General features: G+C 40.7%; 2 protein-coding genes and 1 long non-coding RNA gene across 5 annotated transcripts; all 3 read left to right on the forward strand.

Moving 5' to 3' along the window:
• Positions 1–3,479: 3,479 nt before the first annotated feature.
• Positions 3,480–5,882, forward strand: LOC130139133 (uncharacterized). 2 transcript variants are annotated; one of them, XR_008817356.1, is made up of 3 exons: positions 3,480–4,090; positions 5,085–5,220; positions 5,412–5,882. It is a non-coding gene; the product is annotated as an uncharacterized LOC130139133 (long non-coding RNA). The 2 variants fall into 2 exon arrangements; XR_008817355.1 differs by having other exon boundaries at positions 3,480–5,220.
• A 16,883-nt stretch (positions 5,883–22,765) lies between these two features.
• Positions 22,766–23,737, forward strand: LOC130139107 (uncharacterized). Its single transcript, XM_056315447.1, has 2 exons — positions 22,766–23,323; positions 23,648–23,737. Exons 1-2 carry the CDS (start codon positions 23,012–23,014, stop codon positions 23,696–23,698), a joined length of 363 nt encoding a protein of 120 aa, XP_056171422.1. The 5' UTR covers positions 22,766–23,011; the 3' UTR covers positions 23,699–23,737.
• LOC115680006 (protein ACCELERATED CELL DEATH 6-like) lies at positions 23,727–26,225 on the forward strand. 2 transcript variants are annotated; one of them, XM_056315446.1, is made up of 3 exons: positions 23,727–24,364; positions 24,598–25,025; positions 25,220–26,225. In XM_056315446.1, exons 1-3 carry the CDS (start codon positions 24,250–24,252, stop codon positions 25,778–25,780), a joined length of 1,104 nt encoding a protein of 367 aa, XP_056171421.1. In that variant the 5' UTR covers positions 23,727–24,249; the 3' UTR covers positions 25,781–26,225. The 2 variants fall into 2 exon arrangements, with proteins under 2 accessions (XP_056171421.1, XP_030459615.2); XM_030603755.2 differs by having other exon boundaries at positions 24,598–25,127; positions 25,220–26,210.
• The last annotated feature ends 356 nt before the right edge of the window (positions 26,226–26,581 follow it).

Genomic DNA, 26,581 nt, shown 5'->3' on the forward strand with positions numbered 1-26,581 from the left:
AGTGTTGAGAAAAGGTGCTTGGAAAGTGCAATTTAATGGGCGTTCTTCGAATTTGCTCTTCGACTGTTTGCTTGTGAATTTTTGTCGGTTCTCATCCTCTCTTGTTCCTTCAGTATTGATCCCATCTACAAGATGATCACGTGGACGTGGATTCTCCTTTCAAATTCCAAGATTACGATACGAAAGGAGATGGGCCCGAGAGGGTCACGTTAGCTGTCTTGTTCCATTCACCGCTGAGCCACAACCTGCACAGCATACTTCATGAACAGTGAGTCAAGTCAACGTCGATGCATATCTCGGATTTCATGCTATTGACGTGAAGTCAAAATGACTAGCTTCAATCCCACGAACCTACAGATCGCAACAAGCGCATGTGCGATCACATGCAATCATGTACGATCGCGTGCAATCGCTCATGCGGATGCAGATCTGTTGTTCGTTACTGTGAACGCAATTGGGGTTCCCTTCGCGTGATTACGATACATTTTGTCGCAGCTTTTCTCGGGGTAAGCTATGAAGAGAAAGTAAATGGATTATTAGGCAAGAATAAATTTTTACTTATTAAAGAGATAGTACCGTCACCTAGCACGGACTCTCCAAAACCCATTCTGATTGCAACTTGAGGTTTTCATTTATCATTTTTTAACATGCAATTCAATTTATTTTGGAGCCACCACCAATCAATTATGGATCTATTAGAGACCCAGGTAAAATTTGGAAGTGCATTTTATTTCTAGAAACTAGAGATTTATGGATACAGGGACTTTATCACACTGGATTAATTTAACGTCATTTCGATAACTTTTCTCTTTATTTTGAAAGTAATTAACCACTAACATGCGAGAGGTGATAATATGAGTGTGCAAGGAATAATGTACAACTCGTCAAAGCTGTAAATAAATTGATTTAAACATAACCAAAGAACATGTAATCACTAAGCAAGCAAAAGCAAAGCTTTTTAATTCACCCCATTAAACATGGATTCTACAATGTGTTAACTAGAGAGCAAACGATGATGTAATGCAGGCATGACCTATATATGATTTCTAAATGTGATTATGCAAGGCCAATTAAGTCTTTTTGAGTTTTTCTTCTTTGAAATAAACATGACTAAATTAAAGTTTTATGACTACATGAATTCTAATCTAACATACATTGATGAACCAACATGAAATCTAAAATGACATGTGTGCTATATTATAATTAAATGCAACCTATACTAATGACATGAGATAGGATCGGGGGAAAAGGTCGAGGGCGTGAACACCACATGGCCGAGCACACCGCTGCGCACCTCACTGCCACACCTTGCTACTACAGCTTGCCACACAACGCTGGCTGAGCCCTTGCTATGACCAATGCCAACCATGAGCCGTGACGCTTGCTCCTGCATCAGTGACTTGCTTTTGTCCTCACATTGCCGCGCCTCACAGTGATCCGCAATAGCCCATCTTGATCGATCCATAGCCGGAGTCCTTCCACTACCGTGGAGTGTTCTATTTTGCAGGTTATGTTGTGGCTAACAGTATAACGTAAAGGGGTGAATAGGCTGTTTTTAAAAGACTTTGACAATTTTCCAGAAATTAGCAGCTACTATGCAAAAATCAGGTCAAGCAGAAATTTCAAATAATGTGAACAGATTGAGTGTTGGTGTAAGTAAGAGTGAGAGAAACAATAGCACACTACGATATATAGTGATTCAACTTTATCCCCGAGCTTATATCTATCCAGACTAACAGCTACTAGTTAGACTGGATTGCACCAGTAATCTACTAGACAAGTTACAACCAATAAACACCAATCCTATCATATGATAGATCACACTATCAAAAATCAGGTGTTGCTACAATGAAGATCGGAAGAGAATGAAACACTTTTTCGCTAAGAACACAGCTTTCGGCAGATTTGTAGATTTTATATATTGCGCGTCGAACATATTGCTTTCAAGATATTCTCTTATATAGAAGCATCTTCAATCTTCTCGTTGGAGATGTCTCAGAGAAGCAACGAGCCATTAGAGATATGTTGGCGCTTCTATCTAAAGGTAAAATTATAACATCCACGATTTCGGCTATACAGAATATCTATAGAACTAGCTTGCTGATCACAGGAAAAATCAGCTATGGACCAACTCAAGGATAGGTCATGAGCCGATCAATCCAATCGGAAGAGTAACCAAGGGATCAGCTATGATCTAATCGAAAGATCAGCCCTGGAATGATCAAAGGAATCAGCAGTGAATCAATCCAATGACCATACAAGTGACCCAAGCTATTCAGTCATGGATCGGCTCCTCAACCATAAGGGTTGGTCTTGGGACGGTTTTGTACCACCATAGATTGATGGACGATCATAGATTGGCACCGCGTGATCTTATTCCGGTCGTGGGTGATTCTGCACAACTATGTATCGAACGCAGACGACCATGGATCAATCCATACAACCATGTATTGGTCACAAAACGATTGATCTCGCACAACTACATGACAATCAACTATCGTCCACGGACCAAGTATGCTTGGCCATGGACCGGTCGTGGATAGGCCATGGACCACTTGAACGGGTCACAGACCGGTCGTGGATCAGTAGCGTATTGGTTCGACGACCTTACCGAATGGGTCATATGCCTAAGCCGTGTGCTAGGCACTATGCTGGGCCATGTGCCTAACTTGGACTCTTCCGTAAGGCCAAAGGCCAGCCTAAGCACCGACCATGTGCTCGTCCGACCTGTGGATCGCTGTGGATGGGATGCGCGCTAAGTCGCGCACAGGCCATGCGCTCGGTCTACACGGGTCATGTGCCTGGTCTGTTCGGCCAACAGCCTGGTCCTGTGCCCAATCCAGAGCCCATCCAAGCCAAGAACTAGGTGGACAGGCCATGCACGAGCCGTGTGCCCGGTCTGCCAGGCCACGTGCTTGGTCAGTGCCGGCCATTGTGCCCACGCCATGGGCCACCAGCCTAGTCATTTAAAGTAAGTTTAGCCAAGATCCGCCACTTCCGATGGTGACTCGACTACGAACCTCGGTTGGGTAGGCATGGTTGATTGTGGATGGACACGAGGAACTCATTCCCTACCAAGTTAGCACTTCCTTTGGCCTAGTCCTTATGTTTGCTTTATTTCTTGGAAAAATAGAGAAAATAGAAGATTCTAAAGAGGAAGGCTTGTCTTAGTGAGCAAGTATTGGATAAGATCAAATCCAAAGCTCGTGATTACACCAAATCTAGACATTAAATGAAGGATGGTGAGTCACCAAGCTTAACTATCCCTTAATTAATGAAGGTCATTAAATGAGAAGGACACCTCATGAATTCTAGAACCATCCTCCTTTTAAAGGAGACTTGGAGAGCAAGTTAGAGAACCAAACTTGGAGAGCAAGTTAAGAATTAAATGCAAGATGGTCCAATTAGCAAAGTAATGATGAGGTTGAGGCCTATAAATAGAGGAGCCCCCTCTAGCATTTCCACCCTTTTGGCTCACCATTCCACCGGAACCACTCTCTCTCTCCCTCACACCCTCACTCTCTCTTGGCTGCCCTCTCTTTCTCGGCCGCGCCCTTGCCACGTCCATGCCCAAGCCGCACCGTGTCCTTGCCATGCCCTTGCCGCTCGGCTCACCCCTAGGCCATACACGGCCACGATCTCGGAGAGTAGTAAGTAAACCTACTAAACTTTGGTTAGAGTGATGTGTTATGTTGTTGAACGAGTTATGTTCTTGTTGTACTTGGTTGGATGGTAAGTAAACTTACTAAACCTTAGCTAGGGTGATGTGTTACGTTGTTGGGCAAGTCATGTGCTTGTTGTGCTTGCATGAATTCTATGATTTGTGAACACTTAATATAGCTTGCCGTGCTAGCATTTACATTTGTAAGGTCTGCTCATGTGTTTGGCATCATATTTGATATCACGCCCGAGCCATAAACAAGTCTCGTTTGGTTCGGCTCGACGTCGAGGCGTGTCGAAACGACCTTGCTTAGAGGGTCAGTATTGAGGTGTACCGATTCAAGCCTTGCTTGGTGTAGGTTGGTGCCATGACTGGTCGGTTCGGGCCACGAGCTTGGTTTCGTGCCCGGCATGACTTAAGACTTTAGAGGTAACATGGCATGATATACACTTCGTGTGAAATACTCAAGTTGGTATGATGCTTGTTGGCATGGTCACGCAAGGGAAAAGTATAGCCGTCGCCCTTGATTGGGGACGTTGCCCGATTAAGTTTGGATGAATAGCTATCACCCTTGATTCTGGGACATTACCCAATTAAGTTCGGATGAATAGTCATCGCCCTTGATAGAAGACGTTGCCTGATTAAGTTTAGATACCCGGTGGATTTTAGATGATAGCCGTTACCCTTGGATTAGGGATTGTTGCCAGGTGGATTCCAGAAGAACCGTGTGAAAGGTTGTAATAATGAATGAACCCCCATGTGTATACTCTTGATTGTATTGTTGATGCATGAATAGAAAAAGGCGAGATGAGATCATCTCATGCACAAAGACAAGTGTGTTTGAAGCATTTTTGCTATTGATCTACCATCAATTGACATGGCTATGACATATGCTTTGTTCGATGGCAAAGAGTCCTCATATCCAAAGTTTAGTGAGTTTTACTTACTAAGTCCTTGACTCACTCCATTGTTTTTCAGATTTGTAGATATGAAAGTCTCACACTAGTTTTGGGAGCTATAATCACACTAGAAGAGATAGGAATTTCCCCCAACCTACACGGATACATGTACTATGTTAAAAAGGGAAAAGAGCCCGTAGAAAAAGGGGCTTGTAACATATACTCATATAATATAAGAAGTAGTTTATTACAAAATTATTGTTTCTAACTGCTTGTCTGGGTATTTGTTGTATGCTTTCGCATGCTTTTAATGAAAAGATAAAAGAAACGGGACGGGGATGCGCTTGAAACGTCGCATTAATAACTCAAGGTTAGGATGTGACAAAAACTGCCCATACAGTCCTTTTTCCTGAACATTTGCAACCTAGCCGAAAATAGCTTCTACTATTGTCCCTTCGCTAATGGATCTGACAAGTTTATTAGAAAGCCTGTTTTCGGTATTCTGACGTCTTCTAGTTCTTTAGGTGCGCATCTCCAAGCGGCAATGGATATATTGGACTTCTACAACAATCATCTGGAATGGTCATTGCTCCAACATTAACAATGACATGATATCTCCAGCATTGACACAAACATTGCCATCAACTTATCTTTTAGTTCGTTAGTGCTGTTTACGAATAGAACAGATTTATGATCTTTTTCCTTCTCGGATATCACTTCTGTCTTTTATATACTATCATGAACATCCACAATATATCATAGTAAACATTATATTAAGGATAGTTTTCGGATCATCAAAACTCTTTGAGATGTTTCTCCAACAAGTTATAACAAGCTTGTCGCCATTGTAGGGCCACTGCGAGCACCTCGACGATGACGTGAAGCTCCCTACACTGCAAGCTGCTTCGACCAGTTCTAGCTACTCCCTGCCGTGAGACAAATCCAGCTCGCGACTTGCTCTGCTGCAACTGTACTGATCTGCTTTACAAAGCGAAGACACCAGCAAGCAATGAACCCCTCCCGTCAATAATCTTTACTTTGCAAGTTTGTTAGTCAAGACTCGAGCATCTCCATCGTGAGCTTGCTGCACCGGTGAGACCTCCCCGAGCTGCTGCTGTATCGTGAGCCCCTCATCGTGACACTTCCAACTCTTCCAGTCATGAGTTGAGCCTGCTGCCATTGTCAACATAGCCGTTGGCCTTGGCTATGAGCTTCCACTACCGACCACCGTGATCCTCATCGTTGGTTACTATTTCGAGAAGCAAATATTCAAATTATGTAATTATCCGATTCCAGTTCAAATTCAATATTTTATTGCTTAATTTGAATAGATTGTATGCTAACATGATAATCATGAGATACTAGGCACATCTAAATTAGGAAAATTTATTAATTCAAAACGTACGTATAATTAGTAATCTAATCTCTAGGGATTGAGATAGGGTTATGGATTGCACGGAAAACCAGTAACTTGATCTTTAGGCATTAAGATTGGTGTGTTGTTGTTTCCAAGTGTGAATTGAATGGATATCTATGTTGATCTTGAGCTTATCTCTTTGCAATTTTGAGCTTATCTTGTTTGATTGTTTTCCTTATTTGAAAAATACAAAAAGATCGCATCCCATTATAGATTATGATAGATTTTTAGATAGGATTGCATATTTAGATAATGTCTAGCTATTAAGGATAAGATTCCAACTTAGAATATGATTTTATTCAAGTTATTTCCTAGTTTGAATTGGACGATCTTTCACTTTAGATAGTAATTTATTATTATTTATTAATTACGAATTTTTATTAAAAAAATCAAAAAAATAACATGTGCATATCACATAGAATAGGTTGCATCACATCTTTCCATGTCATGTTTGCCATGTCATCATATCTTGCCACGTCATTGGCATGTCACTATCCATGCCATGTCATCAATTCTATGTCATATTTTTCATGTATGTTAGAAAGTGCCTGTTGGGGTCATATAGATAGTATTTTGATCTTGAGATTATCTCTTTGCAATTTTGTGCTTATCTTGTTTTTGATTGTTTTCCTTACTTGAAAAATACAAAAAGATCGCATCCCATAATAGATTATGATAGATTTTTAGATAGGATTGCATATTTAGATAATGTCTAGCTATGAAGGATAAGATTCCTACTTAGAATATGATTTTATCCAAATTATTTCCTAGTTTTTGGACGATCTTTCACTTTAAATAGTAATTTATTATTATTTATTAATTACAAATTTTTATTAAAAAATCAAAAAATTAACATGTGCCTATCACATAGAATAGGTTGCATCACATCTTGCTATGTCATGTGTGTCATGTCATCTATGCCATGTCATCATATATTGCCACGTCATTGCCATGTCACTATCCATGCCACGTCATCAATTCTATTGCATATTTTTCATGTGTGTCAAAAAATGCATGTTAGGGTCATATAGATAGTATTTAGCATGTCATGATAGAGTAGTATAATTTGCACGTAATTAGAGTTAAGTCATGTAAATAATATTTTTCATGTCACGTTAAATTATTTGCATTTAGAGTTAAGTTTGCATTACATGCTTTGGATATAGTTTAATTTTCATTAAAAAAAAGAAAAACCCAAAAAGAATTAGATTGCATAATTATTTAGAAACCATGTTTAGGTTAGATATGCATTTTTAATTAACACTTCGCATATTATTTCAAAAATAAGTTGTACTAAACTTGTGGTTTGTTTTACTTTGAGGTATTTAAATCCTTACCCTTTTCCAGCAGTTTATTTATTTATTGCTTTGATTATTGAGTGATTTTTTAATGATTGCACACTCGCATAATCACCCGTTGCATGTAAGTGCCTAGGTCTAAAATCAATCCAAGTTGCATGCAGAATACTTTTTTGGAAATAAAAGAGAAAATGTATCGAAAGGCATTAGAGTAATATAGCGTAATCAAATCCCCGTATCCAAAATCTATGATTGGTAAAAAGTAAATTATTCTCCTACACATTACTTAGATGCCAAATTGACCCATCAAAAAATTGAGTAGTAGCGACACCTAAATAAATTGATTTTGCATGTTAATTAATCTGAAAGTTACAAATTGGAATGGGCTTAGGAGAGCCTGAGCTAAATATAATATTAGTAAGCCATTAGTCATCCCCTGGGTGGCTCACTCGAGGGGAGTAGTGATAGGCAAAAGGGCTGCAGAGAAGCTACAACACTTGCGGCGTTGCTAAGAGGCTGTGGAAGCTGGGGGTGAGATCTATCGTGGCGAAGGCTCGACTGTTGAAGCGGTGGTGTGTGAAGGGATGCTAGAAAAATTACAGGGATGTCGAGCGTGCTAAAAATTCAGCTAAGGGCTTGCCGGGCAACTACCGAAGCGCTAGTTATGCTGGTCACGAGCTGCAAGACTAGTTTGTGAATGTTGTAGCTGCCGGAAGTGCTGTAGGGATGTTCAAGATTAACTGGAAGTGCTGGCGCTGGTGCTTGGATGTGGTGATGAGGATAGGTTGCACCAAGGCTAGTTTAGATGCCACTGGAGACCTAAGGGTGTCGTCGGAGAAGGAGTGGCGTGTCAGTGGCTGCTGGAGACAACGACAAGAGCTCGGCGACAGTAGGACACAGCGGTGACAAGAACTCCATAGGTGGTAGCCACTATGGAGGAGGAGCGCGCTCCTTTTTGCAATGTGTTGTTTCTTATATGTGAACGCATGTCTTTTTTTGTATTGCGAGCCCCTCGTGGGATCAGGATTTTCTCAAGATAACAATGATCACTTCCCTATTTTAGACCAAAGAGATGTATTAACCCTCTCGTCTTAGAAAATTAAAATATCACTCCCTCCTATTCTCATATAATCGAAATTTTTAAAGATAACATCTTTTTTTTTTTTGGTAAGGATAAAGATTACATCTTTATTGCCTCAAAATTTGATTTTGATTAAAAAATACAATCTTTCCAATTTTAGGGCATTCATATGCATAGCACATGCAATTTTCGGCCATATGGAGAAGATTATGGTCTTGGCCGAACTTTATTCTCATGTGGGCTCAATCATGAAAATTCAATTAAGTTTAGAGTTTCCCTGCTTCAACCCATTCAACATTGACTTTTAATTTTTTTATGCTGTAAATACTAAATGGGATTGCCAAAATTTAAGTGTCAATATCGATCCACCCAATTATATGCCCAGCCACACCAAATCCAAATCGTACAAAACCTTAGTACATAAACTCCTTTTCTCTCTCTTCTTCCTCTTATCCCCTAAGGAGTCTCATGCCCGATAGTCGCCCCTCCTACATTCCCCCTTCCACACGCCACCACCCCTCACCACTATCCCCCCCCACGGGGGAAATTGCCTTCACTGCATTTGTAAATATTGCTACACCGTTTCCCAGTCCTTCTGCCATACTTTGCTCATCCTCTATATTTTTTGTGGCAGCGCCTCCATGGCAGTTGAGATCTTGATGTTGACATCGAGTCTGACAATCATGGAGTCCTCCAACGCCTCCATGGAGTTCAACCCTGTAGGCTTGTGCATTGGCCTCTCGCCGGCCTTGGGAAGCTTCAGGTGGCGTCAAGCTCCACCATTAGTATAAAGCCGAATGCCAACGTTGAGTTGAGAGAGAGAGAGGGGGTGATGGGGGGGGTGGGTGGGCGAGCAGACTGGCCAGAAACAAAACCAATTGAGGCTGGGGGGGTTAGTGGTGGGACGGCAATGGTCATGGAGGGCACCGACGACGTGGACGTTGGAAAGGGAGGCCCAACCCGTGGCAACTAACATGGGTGAGCAAAGACTGAGAGGTGGGGGTAAAGAGATAAAAGAGAGAAGGGAAAAGATTTTCCAAGGTTAGTTAAGCACAAATGATAACCATTCTATTCTAAAGATAGATTTCTGGCAAAAAATAGATTTTTCTATTTCTATTTCTATTTCTTGAACAAGTTTCTGAACAATAATATGCGTTTGATAACAATACAAAATTTTTCTTCCCGAAATAGAAATTTATTTAATAACGACACAAAATTTCTCCCTTTTACACTCTTTTCTATTTATTGATGGCCGGCGAGAGGCAGTGGCTGGTAGGCAGGAGGTGGCAGCGGGTGGCAAGCAACAGTCGACAGGGGCTGGCAGCAGCCAGTGGAAGGTGGTGACGGGCGGCAGGCAGCAGTCAATGAGATGTGACGATCGACGGGCGAGAGGTAGGCGGCAAGGAACAGCAGTCGGCTAGCGATCACGAGGGGTGGCAGCAGCCAGCAGGGGGTGGCGGCGGCCACGTGCGGTAGGCGGCGAGAGGCAAAGGCGAGCGATGATAAGAGTTTTTATTTCTCTTTTTGTTCCAGAAATAGAAAAGTAGGAAATTTTTATTTCTCGTTTCTGTTCCAAATATATTTCTTGACTTAAAATTTGTTCAAAATATAGAAATATGAAATTGCATTACCAAATGAATTTCTAATCCAAATATGTTCCCAGGAACAGAAAAATAGAAAAACAGAGAAACAGAATGGTTATTATTCGCACCTTAAGGAGATTTAATCTGGCGCAAGTGAGAACAAATAGAGTGTCCACATGTCGTCATCTCCTGCTTGGAAACAATAGATGGACTAGCATGGAATTGGCAGATCTACGTTCTCTCATGCATGCCGCTCCCCATAAAGATTCAATAAGCGAAGCCATCCAGCCCGCAAGGCAAATCATCGCTATAATGTATCATGCTCCCCATGTAGATTCAATAAGCAAAGCCATCTGGCCCGCAAGGCAAATCATCGCTATAATATATCATGTGATGTGTTGATGTAATACCGTTTGACTATTCTCACTACAAACAAGGTCTCCACTTAAAATATAACGCAGGTCCCTTGATTTAGCACGTTCGCTACTCATTATTGGGAGAATCATTTGACTAAGGTTTTGTCCTTGCGAAGAACCGTCCGAGATATTATCATGCCATCTAATACGAAATTCTTGAGGGCCGAGAGACTTGGACAAATTAGCAAAAACACTTCGAAGAATTTACTCAGACCATATATTTTGCTCGTGAAAATTTGGATTTTCAACAATAAAATGCTGCCATATGTATATCTGTGCATGTGGATGTGTTGCTCGACAAGCTCATCTAGATTCTTTCGAGACGATCCCAATCCGACGCAAAAGTTTCCATGCAAACTATTCGTCCGCCGTCTACACAATAAGAGCCAATCATTACCAGATCCATTAATGATCCACAAGCACCGGCTTATCTCTTTTTAACTTCTAATCGACGCAAAGCGACCCTTCTCTCTACCAGGTCAAGTCCCGGACCCAAATTGACTTAGACAAGAGAAGCATGTAGAGGCAGCAAAGTCTTGCGCACCTTTTTCTTTCTTATTGTTTTTCCTCTTCCCTTTTGTCCCTTGCTGAAAAATACTTCCGTAATATCCCGGTCATGTTTTAATATATTCTGGATGAGCTTTCACGACCGGACTAAATCCACCTCTTTGGATCAAAGGCGTGTCAAGTGGTCATCCATGACACGGCTAGGGGTTAGTAACGAAAGATTTAGATGGTGTAGAACATGCATGTAGCAACGAGTCGAATTTAAGATCGTGCAGGTCCTCGTGAATTTATCTCAATGATTGACTTCGGGTTACTAAAAACATTGATTTCATGGTGTAAACTAGTTTAATTCGTGCCTTGGCCGTGAGAGGTTGTGCCAAGGAGCTAAAAGTCGAATTTGAGATCTCATGCTTCTTGACATGTGTAAAGTGTCGATCATTTTTACCACTTTTTCAGTCCCTTGTATTTTTTTTTTCCCTGTTCTTGAGGTTGACAATGGAATTTGTCAAAGGATTGGGATCCTTCACGATTAGATACTTGACTATCTCAAAATGACACAATGACTCTCTCTATCTCTCTCTCTCTCTCTCTCCACCATCATCAATAGCTTCCGTCACCAACGACCCGTTGCTTGCACCCCATCACGGTCATCCACCGCTTCTTGTCAACACACCCACAGGGCGGGGGGGGGGGGGTGCCGTCGGTAATCATGGGCACACACACATACATATAGAGAGAGATGTTGCGAAGGTTCATCACAAGTGGTGACTGTGACGCTAGGCCAAGACGTGACGATGGGAGGGCGGCAACCATTGGTGTACCACAATGGTATCCATGAAAGGAAGTGAAGAAGGTGCTCGATGAGGAGGAGGAAGTAGTAGAAGGGAAAAAAGGATAAAAGAATGAAAAAGAGGAAAAAGAAAAGGGAAGAGAGAATACTTCTCTTCCGTTGAAATGTAATATACTTATTTTTTGGTCGAAAACGCAATATACTGATGTGCCGTCTTTTCAAGAGGTAAACTTACTATATAAATATATAGCTTAAGTTTAGAAGATCCAAATCTTTTGCCAAAGAGATGATAGGAGACTAATAAGAGGAATCTACTAGAGAGGGTGATGACTGGCTTGCACTTAAGAGAATTTTCATTTGGGGAGACTCGATTTAATTAGTGTGGGTGTAGGATTCCGACTATACAACTGGTGGAGAGTGACGCTTCGTGCGACCTTTTTTCCACATTGGATTGCAATTGTGTGTCAAAAGCCGATGACATTAGCCACACTCAACACTTGCATCTCTTTGGCGTTGCAAAGTTCATAATTGGCCTCGTGAACTACACGACAAAAGAAGATAATGGTCGCAGTTAATTCTACATTTAGAAATTTGTAATTTGTGCACAGTGCGTTAACTGAGAGATATTGTGCAATTTTTCAATCACATAGCCTTATGGAATGATCAATCTCAGGAAAATTGTCCCAAAAGTCCTAAATATATTGTACGATGGCCAAGCAGTCATATACCTTTTAATTGTGTCAATTTAGTTATAAATATTTTGACAACTTGTCAATTTAGTTATATATCTTTTAATTGTGCCAATTTTATCTTACAACTTTTGATGATTTGTCAATTTTATTCTTCTGTCCAATTTTAATCGGAAATCACTAACGTAGCAGTCTAGTCAGTGCCGACCGTCCTACGTGGCACGAGCAACGTTATTGTGGATAATATTTTTAAAAATTTTCTCTTTTTTTCTTTTTTTTTTCGTTTCGTTTCCTTTTATTTTGTTTTTTCTTTTTTCTTTTTCCCGTCATGCATGGACCTGGGCCAATGAGGGCCACCCTCGCTAGGGGCCCTCGCCCAAGGCCGGCGGAAGGAAAAAAGAAAACTAAAAGAAAAAATGAGGAGAAAAAAGAAAAAAAAGTTTGTAAAATTAAAAAAAATTGTAAAAAATTATCCACGTCGGTGCCGATCGTGCCACGTAAGACCGCCAGCGTTGACTAGACCGCTACGTCAGCGATTTTCGACCAAAATTGATCGGAATCACTAAATTGGAAAATTTTTTTAGGATTAAATTGACAAATCATCAAGAGGTTTAAAACTAAATTGAAAAAATTAAAAGGTTTAGGACTAAATTGGTACAATTGAAAGGTTTAAGACTGAATTGACCACCATATAATAGGTTTAGGACTTTTTGGAAATTTTCTCCGTAATAAAGCTCATGGGAAAGGATGGCAGAAAGAGATGGTAAGAGATACGAAATTAGCCATCTAGAAGGGATTGGGGCTGGTAAGAAATTTTTCCTAAAATTATTGAAAGTAACAAATAAGGCTCTTGATATTACATATGCGAAAAACCTCACTGGCATGCTAGTCGTCGAGGCTACGATGTCACCTGCCAGCCACGATTGGTCGTTAAAGGAGACAAGATGGCACATTGGATGAAGTTGAGAATGTTCCTATTTAATATTGCAGGGTCTACATTCATCTCATGCAAGTATAGCGAAGTACCTTTACCTAAATTGACAAAAAACTTGCAACGTTTGTCCATATATGTCACTCTACACTAGGGGTGTCAACAGAACCCACGCAGGTCCGGCCCGACTCGGCCCTAAAATTTAAGATATTTTAGGGTCGGGCTTTAGTTTTCTTCGAATATGACCTTAAAATTTGGGATTTTATTAGGGTTGGAGTATTTTAGGTCGGTCCACTGACACTCTGGGCCGACCCATCTCCCTCTCTCAGTCTCTCTTCCCTTCTCTCTCCCCTCTCTGGCGCGCTACGCAGAGAACAAGCAGCAAGAAACCTAGATCTCTCTCCGATCGGCGACGAAACCTAGATCTCTCTCCGCCGTGAAGCCGTCGCATCTCCGCCGTGAAGCCGTCGCAGCTGCTTGTGTATATGGAACAGTCTGCGCGCTGAGGACCGGATCCGGGGGCGGCAAAGTCCGGAGCCGGGAGGCGCTGGGCTCGGACATCGTACGGAGGCCGATTGTGTGGCCGGCGAAGGATTTGGCCAGTGATTCGGTGGAGGACGAGGCGTCCGGAGGAGTGGAGAAGGCTGATTTGAGCGGCAGAGGAAGCGAAGACAGTGAAAAGGAAGTGCAGGAAGAGGAGGAGGAGGAGTGGGTTGCTTGGTACTTCTATCCTTTCTATTATGTGATAATGTGTGACTTTGTCTTGACAGTGTCGATTTTGCTTACCTTGGTACCAATTGTTATACTTGAATCTCTTGGCTAGGTACGTATCGAGGCGGCTCTGACATTATGTATGTTGGCTAAGGGAAACCGTTGCTTTGATATGGACTGATCACGCACCCTGCTTTGTTTTTTGTTGAGCTCGTATTTAGACCAACGATTTGGAAAGATTGGCGTTGATCTTATCTGTTTCGAGGTAAAACTTGCTGATGTTTTAAAAATTTTCTTTCTTGTTTTTTCAAGTAGGATCGCAAGAGTCTTATTTGTGTGGAGATAATCACGGTTCTGTTTGTTGTCTTATCTATTTCACAATGGTTTGATCGATCGGAGGAGGAAGAGTGTCTCTCTCTCTCTCTGGGTCTGTGCGTGCGTGCTATGTGAAAGTTTTTACGTAGTTTTCTGGATGATCCCACTTTGTTTCATGGGATTGCATCGAACGTCTTGTGGGAGGTGATCTTCATCATCCGCTCACGTTCTCTCGATAGTTTGCTGTTCTGCAAGGAGATGGAAAGTTTTGTGTAATGTTGTTAAGTCTGTAACCTATGTGAAGTCTGCTTAAGGACAGAGGCTAACTTCACTTATCTGTTTTGTTTTATCTGAATCATTTGGGTGGACTTAATGGCACTTACCACATCAAACTCCTCACACTCCACATTGCTCGTTGGTTAAGTTGCTTCATATCTTGAAAATTTGCGTTAGATGTTGGTGACCAACATGTGTTGGAGGTTTGACATCTTTTGGGGTCACCACGCTTAATGCTTTGAGGGAAACCGTTTCTTTTGAGAAGGTACTGTTGTCATGGGAAAGAAGCTTGTTTGTTATTCAAAATGCTTTTAGATCAGCTAGCTGATATGTTGGTCGGGCAGTCTTTGTTTGCCTTCCTAATGTGATCTGTTTTCACGCTTGGGTGCGTTAAGCTCAGCCTCAGCTTCCGCTTGAAGTGGGTATGCTTATGGTGTTGTAATATTAGCTTGGTCGTGCGGAATTCTACGATCCCACGTCTTGGTTGTCTTTCTTTCGGGGAAATTTTGGGTTTTTCTTGTGTTGATTTGGTGTGGATTTTGAGCAGGCGCTGAAGGGAGGGGTGAGACAGAAGGTGGAATTGGCGACCAAGTTTGGAGTCAGCTTCGCAGACGGGAAGGCAGACGGGAAGGCGGAGATCCGGGGCGATCCGGCGTATGTGAGGGCAGCTTGCGAGGCCAGCTTGAAGCGGCTCGACGGCTATTGCATCGACCTCTACTACCAACACCGTATCGACACTCGTGTCCCCATCGAAGTCACTGTATGGATCCTCTCATGGAAACCGTTCCCTCTCTTAAGACTTTCTCCGAGCCGTATGATCAGTTGCTAAACTAGATTAGTGGTGATGATACATCCTCATGGTGTTAAAAGTTTGTTCGATTTTGTGGAAGAGATTAACTACTTGTAAGATACTGTTAACTGAGACTTTAGTTCAGTTGATTGTAATATGGCAAATGATTAACTACTTGTAAGATACGCGTATATCAAGTGATCTAGTGCCGTACATGGTGTTAAAGTCTTGGTGAGCCATTCACCAAAATTGATCAGCCATCTACGCAGACATTGTAACTGTAAGTTGCCTTCATCGTACCGATAGTTCACGTTGCAGATCTCAAGCTAAGCGATTCCTGGGGAAACAACCAACCTAACTTGATTAGTTGTCTGATGATTTGGTTCTATCTGCAAAAAAAAAAAAAAAAAAAAACTCGGCCCGACCCAACCCGGGCCTTGGGGTCTGTGGTGAACAAGATCTCGGATGGGTCTGGGCGGGTCAAGCATGACCCTATAGATTTCGGATCGGGTATCAAGAAAGCCCGATCAGACCCGGCTCATTGACACCCCTACTCTACACTAATTGCATATGGAGAGACGAGATCGGAGCTAAAATTTTTCTCGTCTTAGATGAGTTGCTTCGGATAAATTAAAGCTCATGTGATCAAAAGATCCATAAATGAACGTAACATGTCCTAACATACAACAAAAACGTTGCTCCAGGACACTAGCATGTCCCTTTCTCCCTAAGATCTCGAGAATCCTTATAGGATGGGTGGCTGACGCAATGATGTAAGTTTTAGACATATCCTATCACCCGTGGACGGTGAATGTACGATGCCACCGTTCTTTAATAGAAAAACTTTCGTCCTTTACACTAATATCACAAAGGATCCCCGTTAACGTGAGGCTCACAATTACATCACGTTTATAACGGTTTCTATTTCAGTTTATGTCCCAAGAAAAACCAATATTTTGCTGTCAATGTTTGGTTTAGCACCTTTGTTTTTATGAAAATTGCTAGAAAGTAAGAATGTCCCTTTCTTGCTCTTTTTGCTTTTAACTTTAGGGAAAAAGAGTAATCTTTTTCAGCACGTGCCTCACACCTAAGTAATCATTCACTGTGTGTAGATTGCTACTGGTGCAAAGAACAGGAAGAAAATAAAGTTGCTGACACTATGTTTCAATCTTTTCATCTCCAAATTGCACGTGAAGGAAAACGTGGCTAATTGCATGGGCTATAAATCTCGTTTACATATTTACCTACCTAACTTGTGGAGTAAAACTGAAAAAAATATGATCGAGCATTCTACGAAGCAGGTTAGACCGTGTACCTGAATTCCTACCCTATCTCTTCATTAGGTAAAGTAATTAAAAGCTTGCACTTCCAATTTTCCACTCAATCCCACCTTAATTGTACCCTATCTCCTCTTTGTTAATATTTCCTGTTATTAAAGGGTATCAAAGCTATAGTCAATAGTTTACCAAACATAGAAGAAATTGTAATGAAAGGTTACCAATGGTAGAAACCCGATATGGATCCAACACAGATATTATCAAACTTGATCGTTCTTGCTTTTAGTAAAGCCAAATCAGTTCAACCCAGATCGAGAAATGTTCAATTCTGTCGTAGTTTTTCTAAGTTTGAAAGCAGTGGGCCTCTAACCAAAGCTGTGGGCTTCTGCTTTAGTACTTAGAAACCAAATATGCTACGAATAATGACATAAATGGTCTTTAAACTTTATGAGTGTGAATTCTCAATGTTATATAGAGTTTGCTAAGAAATTTTTCCTAAATGATGCGCTAACTCGTATGCCTTGTGCCATGTCGTTAAGTATGTGTACAGTAAGCAATAATGATACATACGAAAAAAGGAAAGAAATTACAGATTGGGCAAGATTAAAAACGTTTTTTTTTTCCAAACAGATAGATAAATAAAAATTCTCAATCTTGATTTATTCTACTAGAAGTATAATTAAAGTGGGACTGAGTATGATTAACCTGCATCACACGAATCTCTCTTTGGACGCATCTAGCAAAATTTGGTGAAAAATATTCTAAAGCATTGCGGCAGAGGGGCTCTTGTGGCGCTAGGATATTTTATGAAAAAGGGAATTGCGGGGGACTGGACCCGCTTAGTCTCACGCTAGGCCCACCTCATTCGCAAGATATTTTTGTCCAAGAAAAGACCTAGGCTGCAAGCAAAACTTGATTCATACGCCTCTGCTCAATCAAAGTCCCTTCACCTCTGAAATTGCCGCACCATTGAATGCAAGATGGAGAGACTATACAGTTTGTGGGGGTCTCCCAGAACAGGACATGCAGGGGCAGACCCCAATCAGTCTCCTGCTAAGGCCCACTTGAATCGGGAGATATTTTTCCGTTCATGGAAAGAGAGCTAAGGCAACAAAGCTAAACTACATGTGCAGGCCTCGCTCAATCCGAGTCTTTTGCTCTGCTATTCAATGCAAGGAAAGAGAGGATAGCATGTGGGGTCTCACTAAAGAAGAGAAAAGCAAGATACTGCTAAAAGAGTTACGATATGAACCATTCGATACGAACCTGTCTCAACTTTTCTTAAATGCTACAATGCCTCTCTCTCTCTCTCTCTCTCTCTCTCTCTCTCTCTCTCTCTCTCTCTCTCTCTCTCTCTCTATATATATATATATATACACACACACACATCAATTGGGAGTAGATATTTGGGTGTCACCCCTTTAGAAATTATTCGGTGAATCTAGTACGTAAATTACAAATAAATATAAACCTTAGGATTTGATGCCAACCGTGGTAATCATTTTTCCGCAACAAAAATCTATTTCTGATTGGCAAATTCACAGTCAAATTTGTACCACGACAAGCAAGATTTTTTTTCTATGACTGAACTGGGTTTTGGACTGTTTTCCAAATTAACTGTTTTTTTATTTCGGTTCGGATAGATTCAGTTCGGTTAAAATAAAAAATCGCTCATCTTCTTAATATTACAATTTACATAATTTCTCTCCTTTTTTACTAAACATCTTCTTAATATTATAAAAAAGAAAACCGAAAAATCAAACCAAACCGTATCTTTAGTTCGGGTTACATTCGGCTCTAATTGTAGTTCGGTTCAAAGCTAATACACTTCCAATCCCTTGTCTAAACGAGTCAGCTATTTATTTTGCATCCCAGGTTCGACGCAAGTCAATTATTGTCCACTTTATTTGCCACGAGTCAAGTTTTTGAGCTTGAGGATGTTGCAGTCCACTTGACTGCTCGAGTGTGAACTGTGGTGTTCTTAAAGAAGACTCCAAACAGATGCAAGTGCATTGCTTCAATTTTATTTCTTTCGATCCCTCGTCGCGTTCACAGTTCATATGATACTGGTATCTTTTTTTTTTTTTTTTTTGGTAACCCAGGGAACTCCCGCACGGCCGACAGCCGGGAGGTAAACCCTGGGGGCGACACGTGCTAGCCACTACACACGTGCACCGGTTAAGTCACCCTGCGGCCCCCGGGATTCGAACACCCAACCTTTTGCGAGAGGAAGATACTGGTATCTTTTTCATCTTTCAAAAATTAAAAAAAGTTAGTTACTAGAGAGCTAAAAGATAAACAATCATAAATACAACGTCAACGTTAGAGAAGCTTTCGGTCATTATCCACATCAACGGATAATCATCCAAAAAGTCACAATTTTATTATACGACGATTAATTCAATTCTAAATTTTTTAATTTTATCAATTTAATCTTAAACGTTTTGATGATTTATCAATTTAGTCATAAACATTTTGACGATTTATCAATATAGTCATTTCAGTCAATTTTTGCCAAAAATCACTGACGTTGACAATTTTTTTTCTTATTTTTTTCCTTTTTCTTTTCTTTTCATTTTTTCCTTCGTCGGATTTTTGCTGGGGTCACTAGGGACAAGATCTAGTTGAGGGGATCACAGCCGTCACCCAAATCTAGATGAGGGCCGCGACCTCTTTGTCTGTGGCCGGTGAGGATTGCTAGGGCCTGGTGAACCCGCCGGCCAAAAATCTAAGGAATGAAAGAAAAAGAAAATAACAGAATAAAAATTCAGATTTTTTTTTTAAATTTGTATTCCATAACCTATTAAATGAAACTGACGTTTTGCTAATATTCTAAATTCAAGGGAACACTCGGATCCATGGCAGTTTAACTTATACCCATGCGAGGTGCGTAGCACGGGCTTTATCCTTTTGATGTAAAATATTTGAAAGGAATCGACTCATTTAAACCGTGTAACATTTACAAGCTTTATGATTTCTTTATTGCCTCTTTTCCATTTCATGCGTGTATCGTTTGTGATCTGCATGTGCTTATCAAGATTATTTTTATTCGAATTTTTCCCGAATTGAATCTTATCAAGAACATTGCTTCAAAATAAGAGCTGTCATGTGAATTCATAAAGCATATAATAGTTAATTTAAAGTCGGTAGACTAGCAGATGGACAAATGCGATGCTCCTACCAACGGTCGGAAGAAAAACAATACTTTAGAAAGGGGGGACAAAATTAAGTTAGTTCAGAATTGAGACTAACCAATGAATTTGTTCAGAGTGATTCACGTGAATTTCGTTATGTGTACGAAATATTGAAAAAAAATTATGCGATTTGGGAAAAAGTGAACCAACAATTTAGTATTCAGCTGTTATGACATCACGTGATATGGAGAAACAACACCCGCTTGCTTGTTTTGGTGCGTCTGGTTGGAGCGAGAGAGAGAGAGAAACAAGAGTTCCTTAAAGGAGAAAGGGAGTAAATAAAGCGGATCCAAACTTAAGTATATGTGCTATTTCTAATACGAGTCATTTTGAATATTTTGCTTCAAATGTCTTACTTCAAGATAAAAGGGTACACGAGGAGTGGAAGTCAAGAAAAAAGGTCCCGGTTTCGAAAAAGACATAGCATTACAAGCTATTGTATAAGTGAAAGGGAGGGATTTTTCAATTTAATTTGTCTCCAAAAAATTTTTCCATCTAATTGTGCAAATTATTAAATTAAGCAAAAGGAAATTGCAAAAATCTACGTAGACAAGCCCTCTTCTATTTTCCGACCAAAAAAAAAAGGCCCTCTTCTATTTTGCTGATATTTCTCTAAGATATGGAAATACTTTAGCGGCTACAATTACCTCCTAAATTAAGAGGAATTCAATCTTTTATATATATATATATATATTATTTTGCAAGTTATTTCACATCCTCATAAATCTTAGAATGTCACGAAATAAACTATCTAAAAATAGCTTTCTAGATCATATTAAACATCCCATAATGAGCCCCACTCCTTGTCCATCATATCAAAACTCTTTAAAAGAACCCAAATTAGAGGGTATTGACCCGAAATCCTGCTCAAGTGCTCACAAGTCCATAATTAACCATACAGAGGCCGTGTGTGAGCCCTGGTTATATGAAGCGTATCTACAATAAGTCCATGGGCATAAGTCGTGGTTATCCTTATGTCGGTGTACCCCCTTTTTCTATATCACATAAGAAACAACTATATTCAAGAAATATTCAGCACAAGCTGTTATAATTGAGCTAGTATAGTTGACCAAGTGTTTTAGATACAAAGGAGTAATCTGATGCAAAATACAGTTCCAGGACAAATGCATCAATTTATCACAAAAATACAATTGAATCTAATAATTTTCATATAGTGCAATCAAATTTTACAACTTGTCAAATTAATACAATAAAATCACTTTGTTAAACTTCATTCAATTTGACTAACGGAATATACTTTGTTTGTTACTAACCTAAGGTGCCTTGTCCCAACGTGGTGCCTACTAAGCGCTACATCAGAAAAAAAAATTTGAAAATTCAATAAGAAAAAAGGATAAGTGAAATTTAAAAAATAAAAGGAAAGGGAAAATTATTTTTTGTTCATATCCTTATACTCACCTTCACAATGTGGAAATCTACTGAAAACAATAGGAATTCCGTAATGTTGATTCTGAATTTTCTACATTAAAGGTAGTAGCCAGGTCGAGATGATCTTTTTCGGTAGAAAGAGACTTTCATCAAACAAAAACATTCATAGTAGTGGGGGTGTACCCCATCAGCATCAACAATTGGCAAATATTTTAGCAAAAAAGGTACATCGTGGAAATCGAAGATAACAAAGTCATTTCCCCAATTCTTCCCAATTTTCCGTACAGTAAACTTTGGAATATTTGTAATGCAAAAAAAAAATCTGGTGTATTGATATCAAATCGGGTATAAACTGTAACTTCTATTTGCCCACAAGCCGCTATGTAAGATTTTTAAGGACCATCTTGGACGGAATTTAATAAAAAGTTTAAAGTATTGATGCCATAGTAAGTATAGTTCAGAGTTTTAGGTAATAATTTGGGATTTTAGGTGCTATTTTCTCTTTTTTGAATACTTATTTTGATTACCTGAAGTAATTTATCACGTTTGTTTTCTCTCCTTGGATCCAGAAATTAATTCGTCACTTTCACTGTCCATGCGATAGCGGTATTATTTTCATTTGTCAAAAAGTAAGAAAAATCGGCTACTAGAGAGCGCTAAAAGACCTTGACCAAAACAGAAAAGAGAAAAGAAAGAGAGCTATATAACACAAACAAACATAAAGATAAGTCCAACGTTCAATAAACCGCGCTCTTAACATTCAATGCGAGATGGAGATAAGACAAGGATGCGGGGTCTCCGAAAAGAGGAGATATTTTGCATTCACGTGGAGGCCCCGCTCAGTCAAAGTCCTTACCGTCGTACCCTGCCATTCAATGCAAGAAAGCGAGAATACAGACAGGATGTGGGGTCTCTCACTAAAGAAGAGAAGAGTTAAGATACTGCCAAGGGTTATGATATGAATCTGGGATACAGAGGGGACTACTTTACTTGCATTAAGGCCAAACAAAGCCCTAAACCTTTTTAATTAGCTAAAATGTCTTGACCAATCTATATATCATCATACATATATTTTGAAGGATTTGACTTGCCCTACTTTAATTTCATTTATTTATTTTTTGTCACCATTTTTCTCAATAAGTCGATTCCAATGCAACCAAAAAGAGACATGAGAGGGAAAAAAAAAAACAAAATTAAGGCTGCAATTGCTGCAAAGCAAATACAAGTTTTTAATTCATTGATGGATAAAAAACTGAATCTCCTCGTGCGAAATTTGATCTTGATGGATTTCCTTTATCCTGATTATCTCATTTTTCAGCGTTTAAGAGAAATACTATTAATTAGTAGGTGCAGTGCATAGAATGCCAAAAGAAGTCATTCCTTGATCAATTTGTAATGATCCGAGTCATACCACGTGCGTCAAAACCTCAAAAGAAGTAAAAGGTAGCCACATAAGGTGGTAACCAAATCCTTAGGTTGAGCTTCCGAACCGAACTGAATATAACCCGAAGCAAGAAAATCGAACCGAACCGAAAATCCAGTTCGGGTCAATTCGGTTTGATTCGGTTTTCCTTTTTTCCGGGCTATCTCCACACCTCCAATTGCTCATCCCCGCCCTCAAAACTTGGAATGGCAAAACAACCCAACGTCCCACGGTCGCCACAGTGCTTCTTGAAGCGCTCATCATCCTCCTTCATTTGCCTTCTTCAGCAACTTCTTCTTCTCTTGATCAGAGAAAACCCCCCAAATCCCACAATACCTCGTCCTCCTCCATCCATTTGAAGCTCATGCTCTTCCCCTACTTAATAGCCCTGGCCTCGGTGAAGAGACTGGATCGTAGTTCGTGGTGGACTTCCGATGCGATTTCTCGGCTAGATTCCGCTTCCGCGGCGAGAAAATCGCGTCCTCCCCGGACGAATTCGAGCGTCAACTCCGTCTTGCGATTGCTCCAATTCAGGAGTGGTGGTTTGGAGTTTGGAGAGAGGGAAGGATTTGAGCTTGCAGAAACAGGACTCGAGGTCAGAGGGCAAGGGGAGTTGTCGCCGTTGAAGGAGGAGCCGTTGATCGCGGCGATTATCTCGAGGACGCAGAGGTCCTTGGTAAGCTTTGGGTAAATTGCTAAATTTAAGAGGATGGATAATTTTCAGTTCGGTTCGGATAACCCATCCGATATGAACTAAAATAACCCGAACCCAAAGAAAAAATGATTATTTTTTTATTATCCGAACTAAAAACCCAATTGAACTGAAAATGTACGAAATTTCAGTTTAGTTCGGTACAGTTCGGTTTTTGACACCCTTAATCTCTCTTATCCGATTTAAGACTTGGGATTTCACCACCTCCCCTATTTAAGGAACTGACGTCCTCGTTGGCATCGACTCGTACTATCTAGCTATACTCTCACTTTTCATTGTGCGATCCAGTTCACCCAGCGATACTCCCACTTTCATAGTTCGAAATGCATCGCACAATAAGCATTGACGAGAGTGTAGCAACAAGCATTGACAACATTGACGAGAGTGTAGCAATAAGCATTGACGAGAGTGTACCAATGGCGGTGCGAAACGAAAGGCTTGAAGCTTTGAAGGCGAGATACGTCCCGACTCCAAATAATCAACAACAGGTCGGAGATGGTGATCTGAACAAAATTATGGATCATGCCCTTTATAATGCCACGATAGATGGGGATGCCGACAAATTCATTGATGCATTAGAAGCTGTTTCTGAGTCGAGGAAACTAGCTTTGTCGCTAATCTTCAATTAAGTCACCCCCTCCGGGAATTCATTGCTTCATGTAGCAGCAAGCTCTGGGAAAGATGATGTCGTGGAGCTCATTCTCACTCATTTTCCTTACCTCGTGACCCGGAAAAACTCCTCGGATGATACTCCACTCCATGTCGCCGTTCAAGATGGATGGTTCAACGCGACAAGCAAGCTGATTAAGCGGAGAAGATACTCTGAAATTATATACCGGAATAACAAGGATAATAAATCTCCGTTGTATGTGGCAGCCGAAACCGGGGACATGCAGATTTTTTGGCTTCTCTTGGAAGGATATGCTCGAGATGAAGATTACGCAATCAAGATACAAGGCATGTCGCCAGTTTTGGCCGCATGCAAGGAGTGGGAATGGAAACCAGGTAATGGATATTTGTATGCGTAGTAGTTCTAGTCCATGAATGCATAGATGTGAGTAAATTGCACTGCTTTTTGCTCTTTTTTCAAAGTTCATATTCGTCCAATTTGGAGAGAAGCTTGATTAATAATAGCTTTCGGTCAAAAGGCAAATAGCTCTGCAGGAGCGAACAGCAACAATTATCTTAACGAGTTAATTGCACCCCAACCTAAAAATTGCCATGTGCTATAATATCAGGTATATTGGAAGAAATTATTGATCGGCTTCCGAAGTTACTCCACGTGCGCGATGAAAACGGGGGCACACCACTGCACTCTGCAGCATTGGCTGGAAATTGGATGGCAGTGACGGTCCTGCTGAGGGCATGCCCGTATCTCGCCCTTCAAACGGACAAAGACGGCTCCTACCCGATTCACATCGCTTGCGAAGGCGGCGACTGCGTCACAATTTCCGCATTAATTGACGACACGTGGTCCGACCTGGCCGAGATAAAAAACAATAAGGGTCAGAATATTCTTCACGTTGCAGCCAAGGCCGGGAACAATGAAGCGGTCCGATACATACTCGGGGAATGCCGCGAGCTTGTTAAGTTGAAAGATGTCGATGGTAACACACCCCTCCATTTGGCATCGAGGCACAACCATTGCGAAGTTTTGCGCTCTTTGGTGAGTGAAAAAAGAAGTGACTTGGAGCTTATGAACAATGACAAATTGACTGCCCTAGATGTGGCCATGGAACCCCAAAGTTTCTCAAGCAAAGACCCTGCGGTAGTGTAATTTTGGTTGCAGGCTGTATTCATTGTTAACTGAATCTACTGTGCTCGTGATTGATGACTAATTCTTTGACCTGACATTTGCAGGTACAAGGACGTAATATTTTGATTAAAGCTAGAGTACCGCGAAGCAAAGATCGAGATGTTCGGTCACCAAGAGAACAAAGTTCTAAAGCAAGCAAGCCATCTCGCGCCAAATGGATCAAGGCCGAGATGGACACTCAACTGCTAGTGGCCACACTTGTGGCTTCCGTCACATTCACTGCGGGGGTCACCTTGCCTGGTGGATATAATGCTTCCGATGATCGACACCCAGGAATGGCAACCACGCTGCACAAAGGAGTGTTCCAGCTTTTCGTAATTTGTGACGCGTTAGCCATGTATAACTCCATCCTTGCGGTCGTAGTCCTCCTTGGGGGAAACGGTAGCGATATCCGCATAGCAAAAAGAGCTTACACCATTGCAGGGTCATTATTGCTCTGGGCTTTTATCAGCATGGCAGTGGCATTTTTGGCAGCCATAATTGTGGCAGTGAGCAAACTTATTTGGCTCATGACGCTTGTTCTCTGCATCGCAGTCCTTTACATCGGGATCCTCCTAGGCTATTATTATCCCTTGATAGGCCCACGCGGCAAGGTGTACCGTTAAAATGGATATGCAATCCCACAATTAGTCCACATGGACCGGCTTGTTTCGATGAGCTACCAACTATGGAAATTCTTGCCAATAGCCATGCTTATCAATGACTATTACTGTAACTGTTGATATACGATAATGATTGATCGACGATAATCACAACGAATTCGGCTAAGTATTGGATAAAGTGAAGACATTGATCGAATGATATCGATTAAGCAAGACGATGTTCAAGGAATGTAGCCATTTTCATGGGCATGAAATTTGAGTGCAGTGGTAGTCGAGCTTATAGCTATTCGTAGATAAGAGAGACGAGATGACAAAACAAGATAATTGTGGTAATTTGAAGACAAGATTGAGGTGCGATTTTCGAGGAGTAAACTGCCTAGAGATAAGATGGCATGACAACGTGAAGATGTGCAGCCGAAAATCATGGAGACACAATGGTGTAGTTGAAATCTCTGAAGAGCTTCCTATGGACAGTTATATTGTAAACACTATAAATACTAGTATTCATGTGTTGGAGACACAAACAACAAAAAATCTGTTATCTTTTGATTCTAGTACCTTAGTTGTAGTTTCCAGATATTTAGTAATCAATTCAATTATGGCATGTATCTTAGTTGTAGCTTTCATATCCCCGCCTTTGATTAAATTCCGACATACTATCTTTATGCCATTGTACTTTGTCATTGATTAAATTCCGGCAAATCTTTTTATGTTATCACACTTCATTGTTGATTAAATACCTCTGAAGTATACATGTTTGTGCTCCATTGATAAGACTTTTGTCTGAAATCACCATAAAATCTG

Source organism: Syzygium oleosum, unplaced genomic scaffold (assembly GCF_021117445.2).
Source record: "Syzygium oleosum isolate NSW1041296 unplaced genomic scaffold, Sole_v2.1 Sole_v2.10, whole genome shotgun sequence".
NCBI classification, from domain to species: Eukaryota; Viridiplantae; Streptophyta; class Magnoliopsida; order Myrtales; family Myrtaceae; genus Syzygium; species Syzygium oleosum.